At 36.4% G+C, this 11838-nt stretch overlaps 1 protein-coding gene across 2 annotated transcripts; it reads left to right on the forward strand.

Annotated features, from left to right (window-relative positions):
- Nucleotides 1-505: 505 nt before the first annotated feature.
- On the forward strand, nt 506-11249 carry LOC129444922 (uncharacterized). Of its 2 annotated transcripts, none has more exons than XM_073858051.1 (11): nt 506-762; nt 882-951; nt 1961-2053; nt 2227-2388; nt 4852-5006; nt 5110-5246; nt 5374-5467; nt 5785-6108; nt 7354-7522; nt 7616-7737; nt 8378-11249. In XM_073858051.1, exons 3-11 carry the CDS (start codon nt 1969-1971, stop codon nt 8690-8692), a joined length of 1563 nt encoding a protein of 520 aa, XP_073714152.1. In that variant the 5' UTR covers nt 506-762; nt 882-951; nt 1961-1968; the 3' UTR covers nt 8693-11249. The 2 variants fall into 2 exon arrangements, with proteins under 2 accessions (XP_073714152.1, XP_055061925.1); XM_055205950.2 differs by adding an exon at nt 7863-7908 and having other exon boundaries at nt 506-951; nt 8378-8541.
- The last annotated feature ends 589 nt before the right edge of the window (nt 11250-11838 follow it).

Consider the following 11838-nt stretch of genomic DNA (forward strand, 5'->3'; position numbering starts at 1 on the left):
GTGTTCATACACTTGTATTCTCTTGCATATGAATAGATGTGAATGTAATGTAAAGTATATTGTGCTCACTGTTTAAAGAATGATTGAGACCTTTGGTGTGGGGCCTGTGAACCATCAGTATCTAAAAATTTACAGAAAACATTAAGAAAGGGTAAATAAAGAGAGAAGTGTACTAGATGAATATCTGACTGTGCCATTCATCCCTGTTTTGGCTTCTGTCAGATCAATCTTACCTGCGACTGCATGCTTCATTAGCAAGCGCAAAACAATTTCCCAGCTAAATTGTCAGGAGATGCGATGGAGGAGAGGCAGCGCATTGCATGTTGATGGCATCAGTCAGCTATGCACAGCCGAACAAAACAGACGTTGTTGCATCCACCATTCACAATTTAGTTTGTCCATTTGTTTTGTTCTTGATTTCAGCCAAACACACAAATGTCATTATAACTCATTATCACAATACACTGAACCACATTAACATAGCATAACATAGTTGATATGTCTGGTACACAGCAAAATATACAGTGTTGTTTGGAGTTGTTTTTCCGGTGTTAATTTACCAGAGTTAAAAAGTGTTGATTCTGGTGTTAATTTAAACGACTTAAACACTTGCAGTGTAAATCGATGGTCAGAGTTAGTGTAATTACCACGAGTTGACCTTAAACCACACTAGTAGAGAGTATATTCAATTTCCGGTCTTCGCACGTACTTCCTTTTTGATCAATGGCGGACAAGCACATGGAGACAGCAGTGTTCTAACAGGTATAATTACTTTATTCCATCAACTTTTTGATTTGTCCTAGTACATTTCTAGTCATTTTTTAAAATAATATTTATAAGCTTAAATACATTTTAAGAGTACTAAAATAATTTTCTTTTAGGTAACACGTCAAATAACGACAGGAACCGAGGGAAGCTGTGTGTGTGTGTGGATAGCTCTGGCAAATTAAGGTAAGGGTAACAAAATTGACTACTTTTAGTACAATCGTGTATTGCTTCCACCACCAAAAATATATGACTGTTTAAATTAGCGACAACAGTTTAATTAAACGCCCAATTTTCCCGTTTTAAATGTATACTTTAACAGCGCGGGTCATTAACTATGGTCACGTGGAGCTGAAACATTTCGCGGTAACACTCATACTCGGTGCAGGGAAAATATCAGATAAAGCTGGCGACACACGATTATTTTTGGGTCGATTATTAATGTAATTTGGCTGTGGCCACTGATCAATACGTAGGCTATTTGATATTTTGATTGGTGCCTACAATCCGATCCTCCGCTGCCAAAGACAGCGTACAGACGAGACATAAACTGCGAGGTAAGATTGCTGGATTAAGTTAACTGTGTTACGTACAAAAGAAAACAACTGATAGTATGTGCTATAACGTTACGCTATATATATACGCTATATCTATATCAGTAATGTTAGTACATTAAGGGGGTTCAGCCGAATGTAAAGTGTGTTTTTTAGTGGATTGACCTGGTCGTTATACTGCTCTCGACTAAAACCAACATACTTTAGGTATTCGTTAGGTTTGTCTTATTAACCCAGCAAGAATCTGCTGTGAAAAGCGTTTTGTTTAACTTTATATATCCTGACTAGTTATGGTGCGCAGACCGTTCGGCGTATGACATCAAAGTGCCGCGAGAGAGATACACTCTCGCGGTACTGTGATATCATGCGCCGCACGGTCTGCACATCACTTCACATCACCTTTTACGTTCGCTCACATGGCGTGTGCCTCACGTGCACGTGGTAAGATCTGCAGGTTTGCACCGCATTAACACGAGAATTAAGTTGCTTTAGATTTACTTAAATGTAATATTTGTAATTACATTGACATTTACTAAGCTATTAGTCAAAGTTAATGACAATGACTGATATAATTGTAGCCACTGCTTTCTGTAGATTTTAACAGCACGAGACTTTCTAATGTTACTTATTTTTTCCAACAGCCTTCGTCATGCTGGTTAAAGTTCAGTGTAAAGGTGTGAAGAAATGGGTAAAATTGCTTGACGATTTTACATTCCAGGATTTTCTTACTGAAGGTAGGTTTAGATGTGCTTATTTAAAACAGTCATATCAGCTATTGAGGCATTTGAATGATTGATGATATCAGAAGTCTACAGGTCTTATCTTTAGGTTTCAAATGTGCTATTTGCCTTAAATGTTTGACTTAAATATGAAAATAAATTAAAATGATTGTTATTGTATTTTTCAGTTAAAAACAAATTTGGATTTACAAGAACGACATCTCTTCAAGTCTTTGACGACACTGACACCAATGTGGAGGAGGACATCTTCCAAGAATTGATTCAAGCCAGTCCAGATATATGTTTTACTGTAAGGCCTCCAGAAGAAACTCTTCCTAACATACTTGGAGGTAAATATAAAGCAACACTTCAGACTTTCTAAGGCTTCATTGTAATTTAACATTGTGATAAAGCAAAATGTGTTTGTAACAGAGAAACACATTTATTTTTATTAATTTGGCAAATGCTCTTATTTGAAGTGCCTTATGTTTAAGGCACAAATTAGCAATATAACAAGCAATTCATCCTGTTAGCCTGCACTAGGATGCCAGCGCACTGAAGCTCTTTATTTACATAATTTCAATTACTGTTAGTTTAAATGTACTTACATAAAACAACTATACATCATTCAAAAGTGATAAGACTAAAGATTTAGTTTTTGACCTTTATTTTATTCTGAAAATCCTACAGTGACAGTAATTTCTTCATTTTTGTCAGGAGATATGAAAATAAAAAACGATACATGCCTTTAATTTGAAATGATCTCAGCCGCGCTCATTGATAAAAATACTCCTCCGTGATCGTCATAAAAGCACTTGATAAAACAACATCCATCAGGGCTTTTAATTCAAAGTATGCATATTTGGATAAATATTAGTTTAATTTTATTTGTTTACTTTAAAGAGTAACTAAACCCTAAACCAACTTTTTTTAGTTAATGATCTGTAAGAATGATCCTTTATTAGTGCTGTTCATTGATTTTAGTAAGTTTTTTGACATTAAGATATAAAGTGTTTCAATACTGCAATATATGGTGTAAAAACGTCTAAGTGCTGCCCTCTTCAGGTTGAACGGTGGCTACTGCAGTTGAATTTTCCTATTGGATGTTGGGTCCAAAAAATGACTCGTGACGTAAGCAGGTTCAAGCTCACCACGCCCTTGTTACGATCTCACCACACACTTGGTACGAGCTTAGTTCGTCCCCTCTATCTCCGTTGGGATCTGCCCACTTTTCTAGCATTTTTCAAATATTGCCAGTGGGTGGAGTCAGACTTTGACCAGGGGTTTAGTTACGCTTTAAATTTCTGCAGGGGCGGTAATATTTCATCCATTTTTATTCCAAACACGGCGATATGAGCAGCTGGAGTCTCTGCTACAGTCATTCACACTCAGTTTGTTTCATTCATACATGAAGCCGGAGGGCGCTAGAGTTAGAAAGTGTCAATATGGGACTCTCATAGAATAAGATGTCAGAGATCAGCTGTCAGTCAGATGTGTACTTGAACAGTGACGTGCAACGATCGATTGCTGTTTTTATAATAACAGGCAAATAAAGATGTTTTGATGTTTTAAAACCATGGAGACAATAAACACGATTAAGATTATATATTATTTATCTGTATTTTTTAACGCTATATCTGGTATTTTCATAACAGTACTGTATGTTATAATGCTATGCTAATCGAGCAAAGCTAATAGCATAAAAAAGCATAAAACTGTTTATTTTCGGTCTTATTTTATGATCCAAAGCCACATCAGATCATGCATGATTGTTTAAGCACTCGACTTTTGATGTTATAAAGTGAGCTTTATTATAAATCCCTTTATTTGTCGTGTTTTGATGGTATGCTAAGCTAAAGTACTAGCTGTTCTGTAAACATCTGCTGTCTGGAGATATGATATATATGTTTCTAGGAATAATTTCGACTGGTAAAGCTTCTTTAAGGTAAGTTTCTTTTTGTAAGAAAGGAATTTAATAAAAAGAAAGTGAATTGAGACGAAAGGAGGAAATAAAACACTAAATAGAATGTATGAGTAATTATTCATAATAATAATAAAATAAACCCATATCCCGGATTAAAAGTTGTTAATGACTCATCTGGATGCTTATTTAATGAGTCTTAAAACACGGAACAATTAGACAATAAACTTAAAGGATGTTGTGAGATATAAATAAACAAACATTAGCTTAGCATTTTTGCTGTTTTCCTTTAAATAAATGTACATGACATGGGTCTAAAAAACATTTAATAAAATTCAGAGTTTTAGAGGTATCATCTTCAGATTTAAAACAGAACATGGTCAGACCTGTGGCTTTATCTGTAGTGCATTTCTAGATTGCTCCAAGGCCAGTTTCATTTAGATTTCCATAACAATATTTCATATATGTTTGGTGGAGTTAATAAAGTATAATTTAAGCTCTCCATAACAACTTTTTTCATTATGACAGTAACTAATGTTCACCTCCTAATAAACTTCCAAGTGTCTGCTTTCAAATGAGATCAAACTTATGCTTCTAGTGCAAAGACTTCATAACTGTATCTATTTTAGTTTGGCTATGACATTTTTTGTGGGGGGTTCAAAAAACAGAAAAAGGTTAACAGGTTAAGAAAGCTATAACACAGTGTTAATTGGTCACACAATATTACACTGTTGGGGCATTATTATGATTACTATTGGTTTTGTTGCTGTACTTTGTGATGGAGGGCCCTGCAAAATTCAGCAAAAAGAACACCATTAAACTCTTTGTCGCACTGTTCAAAGTAAAGCATTGACAGAAAACATGAACATTGTTGTGCTTTTGTTTCTCTCAGAGTTTACACCCACAAGATCCTCAACTCCCAGCACGTCTACTGATACCCTTTCACTCTCTTCAACTGACCATGATGACACGGACCAAGCAGTGCACAATCAGGCAGCAAATGCCAGCAGCAGTAGAGAAACCTTAAATGTTGAAAAGGCAAAAAGGGTATTTATAAAATCTTTATCATTGTTATTTTGTTCATAAAAATTACTTTTCATAATTTTACTTGTCTTAACAATTCACCTTTATTGTCATTATACTTAATCAGATTGTCCAAGATGCCCTGGAAAAACAATCTGGTGGTGAGGAAGTGCTTGAAGAATACCAGGCAACCAAAACTTTAAAGCACAGCACCAGACGGCAACTTGTTAATATTGTTGTTAGTCACATGACGGAGATTCATGGGTAAAATTTCTGTGTGCATATGCAATAAATACAAATAGCTGCCATACAAGCTTTGTCAATTTGCATATAGAATTTAGAGTTTAAATTTAGCTGCAACAATGACCTCACTTTTTTATAAACTTTACAGAAGGATCCCCACCCGCCAACAGCGTGAGACTTATGCCCTGGGCATTGTTTCTCTTTTTCCTGCCCTGAGAGACCCATTTTCAACAAAAGGCTATGTAAGAAAGTGTTCATGTAGTTGCCAACTAGGTTTGGGAATGGTTTAGACCCTCATAAATTAATTCTGAGTCGATTCTTAAGGTCCCAATTAGATTCAAAATTGATTTTTGACATGCTAATTAGCATATTTCTGACTATATTCCTACTAGTCTCTGCCTATTTAAACATGTGTATGTATGATGACTTCAGTGCCAGTTTTTTGCTAAAGAGGTTTGTGTTTTAGTTGTTAGTTTTCTATGTTATGATGCAGTACCAGTTTATAAAATGAAACTGACTTCTGGTCTTACCAAATAATTTTCTTTTGTCTTTCTGACAGGAACATTTCTATGATCCAGAAAAGGGAACAGGGTTTATTTCCTGGCGTCTTAAAACTTTGTCAAGAAAGAATCCAAAACGTCGTTGCTTAGAAGTCTCTGAAATCGCAGGGCCAAGTCGCCGAAGAAGGATAGATGATGGTCAGCAACTTGAGGGAGATGCATGCAGGGAAGCAATTTCTTTCCTTGTCCACACAGCTGATGAAGTTGAAGTTATGCAAAAGATGAAGGAGACTTTTAAGCATAGACAAGAACTCGTACACAACCCCGAAAGATCAGCTGACATACTAAAGATCTTTCCAAGATTTTTGGATGTGAAAGGATTGGTAAATATAGCACTCCTTCTCTACGAAGATTAAGGTTTTAAGTGTATATGTTAGATATGCTGGCTTTTTGTTCATTTTTGTTCATTTTTACCTCAAAGCCCCCGTTGTAGATTTAGCATTTTTGCTCTTGCATGGCGTACAGACAGTCATACAGAGAGTAGTACCCAGGTGAAAAAGTAGTACATGTCATAATGCACTTAAAGTGCTCTATTTTCGCACATTAATTTGTACATAATACACTAAAAATTATTTAGTACTTAAGGTAGCATCTAAGTGTGCTATTTTGAGACACGATAAACATGAACTAAAATGTGATTTTAACATGCAATCTCTGCATATAAAGATGGGTTTAAATTTACTACAAGTGGTACCTAAATATTTTTCATACATTTTAGTTAATTTTAATGTCATCTCAAAATAGCACAGATAAGTACACTTAGGGCTCAGTCACACCAAAAGCGCCTTAAACGCTTGCAAACGCAAGGCGCGACGCACTGCCTTTTTTAAAAAAGAGCAGTGCAGCGCGGCTTTTCATATTGCTAAGCAACCACCGAGTCAGCTGTCTTGTCAATCAAATATTGAAGCGTGAGCGCTCTTTTGCTGTTAACTGTCGTATTAGCAGAAACTTTAAAAAGAGGACGCTTGCTCTGACCTTGTTTGAGGATGAGAGGAGCACAAACACGCAGGAGAGAGTGAGCGAGTGGAGTCCGGTTCTTCAAAGCAACTGTAAACTTCCCTCACCACAACGTAAGGCCCGCCTCTCCCCTCATTCGATTGGACAATGGAAGACGCGAATGACGTCAGGCGCTCCTCCGCTCTCAGCGCTCCTTCAAAAACGCGTGCCCGGCAGGCGGCAGAAAACCGCAAGGCGCTCGGCGCGCATAAACAGCGCGCAAACGCGCCCTGCCCATAGAATATCATTCAAAAAAGGCGCCTGCAACTGCCATAAACGCTTTTGGTGTGACTGAGCCCTTAGATGTTCTTAAAATTATCCTAAGTACTAAAGAAGAATTAAGTATATTAAGTACAAAATTAGTATGTGAAAATAGAGCAATTCAAGTAGATAGTGTAATTTTTTCACTTGGGTAATTGGCCTCATAATTATTGTCTCAAACAATATCAAACATCTTTTGGATATTTTTCTTGGTTTTTATTTCATAGTCTATCAAAATTATCACATGCACACACAATCCATTTTGAGTCCTGCTTTTCTCATATTTGTCTTGAAATATGCTTCAATATTAGATAAATCAGGACTTTGCTCTTCTGTTCAATGCTGAAACATCCAACAAGTTGCTTGAGAGGTGGGAGACAGCATTCAAGCACAAGATCATCAATGAAGCCAGGTCTCTTACTTCGACAGCAGAAATTCAATGTCTTCTCAATGCAGCAGTGGGAGAAGGATCTGAAAATGGTTAGCATCATTTTTGAGGATGTTATAGCTTCAGATTTGCCCTGATTTTCTGTGTTTTTGTGAGAACTAAACACATAATATCCACTTGTTTAGATTGGGACAGTGACATGTCATCCATCCTGCTACTATTGCATCTCCTGCCACCTTCTTCGGGAAGGAAGAAGACCAAGATCAGTGCAACAGAGGCTGTTGATAGACTTGTGCATTTCCACAAGGTAAAACTCATAATACTGTTGCAAATCTTTGTGAATGTGTTTGTTTCTACTAATAGAACTATGGTTTTCGATACCATAATGTGACACTGTCAAAATATGTTTTTGGGCATTGTATTGACTTGCAGAGCTGGGATTTCCTTGTTAAATTCATCATTTGTTCTGATAAAGAACGTAAGTCACTTATATTTTGGATGGCCTGAGGGTGTATCAGCACGTTTATTTGGGGGGTGAAATATTTGGTGATTAACTGGTTTTATTCTGCACATATGTGACTCAGTCTGTAAAAACCCAGCTAAAGTCATTTGTTTGTGAGTTACTGTTGTCCAAATAAATTTTTTATATATTGTATAGAACAGTTTGTGAAAATATAACATTTCTTTTATATTGACTAGGATCATGTCAAAGATTAAAATTAATGAAAAATCAATGACTGAAATCAAACTTTAAAGGTCCTAATCTCATAATTAGATTGAGACTTTGGCCTGGATTTACATACAGGGTCACATTGAATTTGAGATTAGTCATTTCTTATTTATGATTTGGTTCAGCACAAGGTTGCCTGCATTCATCATTACACACTTTAATGTGTTTTTTTTTAGTTTGTTAAATCTGATTTTTATTGTTGGGGTTGCTTTTTCAGTCCTGCACCAGTATTGAAGACCATCTCAGTGGCAGGCAGAGCCACCAGCCATACCTCCTTGGATTAGGAAGGATTAAGAGCAGAATCGACAACTTCTATGTGGTTGTGGACAAACATCTCATCCCCTGTGCTGGAAGCAGCTCCTTGAGTGCTATAGATGAACTCTTCAAAGTCCACTACGTTTGCAACCTGTCATACGAGGAAGCCCTTGTCAACATTTTTACCTTTCTGCAGACTACAATCTACAACATCGATGTTGGACTTTCTAGTGAGTCTCCCCGAGTAAAGGAGTTACGTGCAAAGCTTTTAAACTAAGTTAAATGTTAAGGTGTTTTTGTTGTCAAAGTTTGCATTCAAGTAGCCACACTTTGATATCTCACTTGAGAGTCACCCACAGTTTTTATCCTTCTTTAAAGTTTAAGCTGTTATGTGCACAAGGTGGCTGTAGTCGACAGTTTTGTACGTATTCCGGTTTTCGAAGACATTTGAACAGTGTTCATGTTGCTGATTTCAGTCCAGCACATTTACAGCATGGTGAACAGCCAGCTCAAAATGTTGATCTTAATCATTCAGGTTCGTTGTTAATTGAAGAAGGTCATTCCCAAGTTGCTCTCATAGACTCTGAGGAAAATGTCACCCATTTCAGGAGAAATACTGCAGATATATGTGCTTCTGTTGTGGCCAAATTACAGTGCAGTGGAGTGGCCAATAGCTTGGTATCATCAGTTGTTTCAGAGCTTGAGGAACTCACCACAGAACTGCATAACCAAATTCACCAAGATGTAATGTCTGTCATTCCCCACAATAATCCTGCCAGATCAGCAGTCGAAGATTGTTTAGGACATTTTGACAGTCCCTTTTCCTTGTTTAACACAGAAACTAAAAGATCTAAATATTTCATAGACAAATGGGGTGTAGTTGAACCTGAAATTATGCTTGGTATGAGGTACGACACCAGGAGAAACAAAAAAACAGGAGGTTATGATCAGGTCCCAGTAAAAGATACATTTGTTTATGTTCCAGTTTTGGAAACATTAAAATTTATGTGTCAAAATGAAGAAGTATGTAGATTGCTAACTAAAGTTAAAGAAAGGCAGAAATCACATTTTGAGGACTTCTGTGATGGAAGTTTCTTCAAGAATCATCCATTGTTCTCCAAAGATCCCAGTGCTTTACAGATCCAAGTATACTTTGATGAATTTGAAACGGCGAACCCTCTTGGCTCTAAATGTGGGGTACACAAGATTGGTGCTCTTTATTTTGTACTGAGAAATCTACCTTCAAAATTAAATTCAAGGCTGATGAATATTCACTTAATAGCACTGTTTCATGCTCAAGACTTAAAAAAGTATGGCTTTGACCCCATCTTGGAACCATTGATTCATGATATAAAGACTCTAGAAACGGATGGGATTGAACTACCCATATCCACAAGTAAAGTTTTTGGAACCATATGTCAAGTAGTTGGAGACAACTTGGGAATGCATTCCATCCTTGGGTTCACAGAATCGTTCAGTGGGAATTACTTCTGCCGTCTATGTTTGACTCAAAAAGCAGATACTCAGTTCTTTTACGATGAGGACGATGTTAGAGTTATTTTGCGTGATCGTACAGTTTTTGGACAGCATTGCAGTGAATTGGAATCTGACCCTCAACTCAAGTCAACACATGGACTTAAAAGAAACTCAACACTCAATAGTCTGCAATATTTTCATGTGTGCCACAACTACTCTCTAGATGTAATGCATGATCTCCTGGAAGGAGTTGTTCAATTTGAAATGAAACTACTGTTTGAATATCTTTCTGACAAGTTTGTTACACAGTGTGAGTTGCTCTCTAGAATATATTCATATGATTATGGATATTTAGAGAGAAAGAATCGTCCTACAAGGGTAAATTTGGAGCACAGTGGAAATAACATAGGTCTCAATTCTATTCAGGCACTCTGTCTTGTCAAAAACATTCCATTACTGTTTGGTGATATTGTACCCCTTGGAGATAAGAATTGGCATTTGCTCCTACTCTTACTTCAAATTCTAGATTTAGTCTTTTCCCCTTGTATCTCAGAAGGCATGACTGTTCTCCTGAAGTACTTAATTATTGAGCACCATGAATTGTTTAAAGAGTTGTATCCACATAAGAATCTACTGCCCAAACACCATTTTATGGTCCACTATCCAGCATGCATTCGAAAAATTGGTCCATTAGTACACATGTGGAGCATGAGATTCGAGGCCAAGCATAAAGTTTTTAAGAATACACTCAAAAATTTCAAAAACATTACCAAATCTCTGGCACGAAGACATCAGATGTCAATAGGCTATCTTTGGGAAACAACACCAATGACACAAATTGAGTGTGGGCCTATGAAAACATTCTGTTGGGATGATATTGACAATGGTGAAAAGATGGCAGAAATGCTACAAAATCCTGCACAGTCAGTCATGCGGTCCATGAACTGGGTTAAATTAGATGGGACAGAATATAGACAAGACCTGATTGTGTGTAATGAAATTGAGAATGAAATCCCCATTTTCAGTCAGATTCAGAGAATACTTTTAATCAATGACACTGTGTATTTTATTGTTAACAAACTTGTAACAGAGCATTTCTCGGAGCATCGCCATGCATTTAAAGTTCAGAGGTACTGTGAGTTGAATGAACTTGTCAAAGCCAGCAATTTAAAGTTCTTCAGGCCTTTTGATCTACAGAGTCCATATGGGTCAGATGGTGAATATGTTGTTCCCTCATGTATGTTAGTTTGAGATGTTAGTTTGAGCTAAAAAATACATTTCAAACTGATACATTGTGTTGGCTGTATGTATGTTAGTTTGAGATGTTAGTTTGAGCTAAAATATAAATTTCAAACTGATACATTGTGTTGGCTGTTCTTTAATTTAATGTATTTAGTTGAACCAAGTGTAGATTGCATTTAAATACCTTAATATGGGGATGTATGAACACTACATTAGTTTTAAAAAACTCCCCTGGTGTTATGTGAACACTACATTAGTTTTAAAAAATAACGCTCTTAGTGTTATGTGAACACTAAATTATTTTTAAAAAAAAACTCCCTTGGTGTTATGTGAACACTACATTAGTTAAAAAAAACTCCCTTGGTGTTATGTGAACACTACATTAGTTTAAAAAAAAACTCCCTTGGTGTTATGTGAACACTACATTAGTTTAAAAAAAACTCCCTTGGTGTTATGTGAACACTACATTCGTTTAAAAAATAACTCCCTTGGTGTTATGTGAACACTAAATTAGTTTAAAAAAAACTCCCTTGGTGTTATGTGAACACTAAATTAGTTTAAAAAGAACTCCTGTAGTGTTAAACTTTTGACACAACTAGTGTGGTTGTAGCACTCACTTGGTGTAAATGAAACTCATCAAAGGTGTTAACTGTGAACACTCATAGTGTTATTTTTAACATTTTGTGAGTGTTAAAAAATTAACAC

The sequence above is a fragment of the Misgurnus anguillicaudatus genome, chromosome 20 (assembly GCF_027580225.2).
Source record: "Misgurnus anguillicaudatus chromosome 20, ASM2758022v2, whole genome shotgun sequence".
Taxonomy (NCBI): domain Eukaryota; kingdom Metazoa; phylum Chordata; class Actinopteri; order Cypriniformes; family Cobitidae; genus Misgurnus; species Misgurnus anguillicaudatus.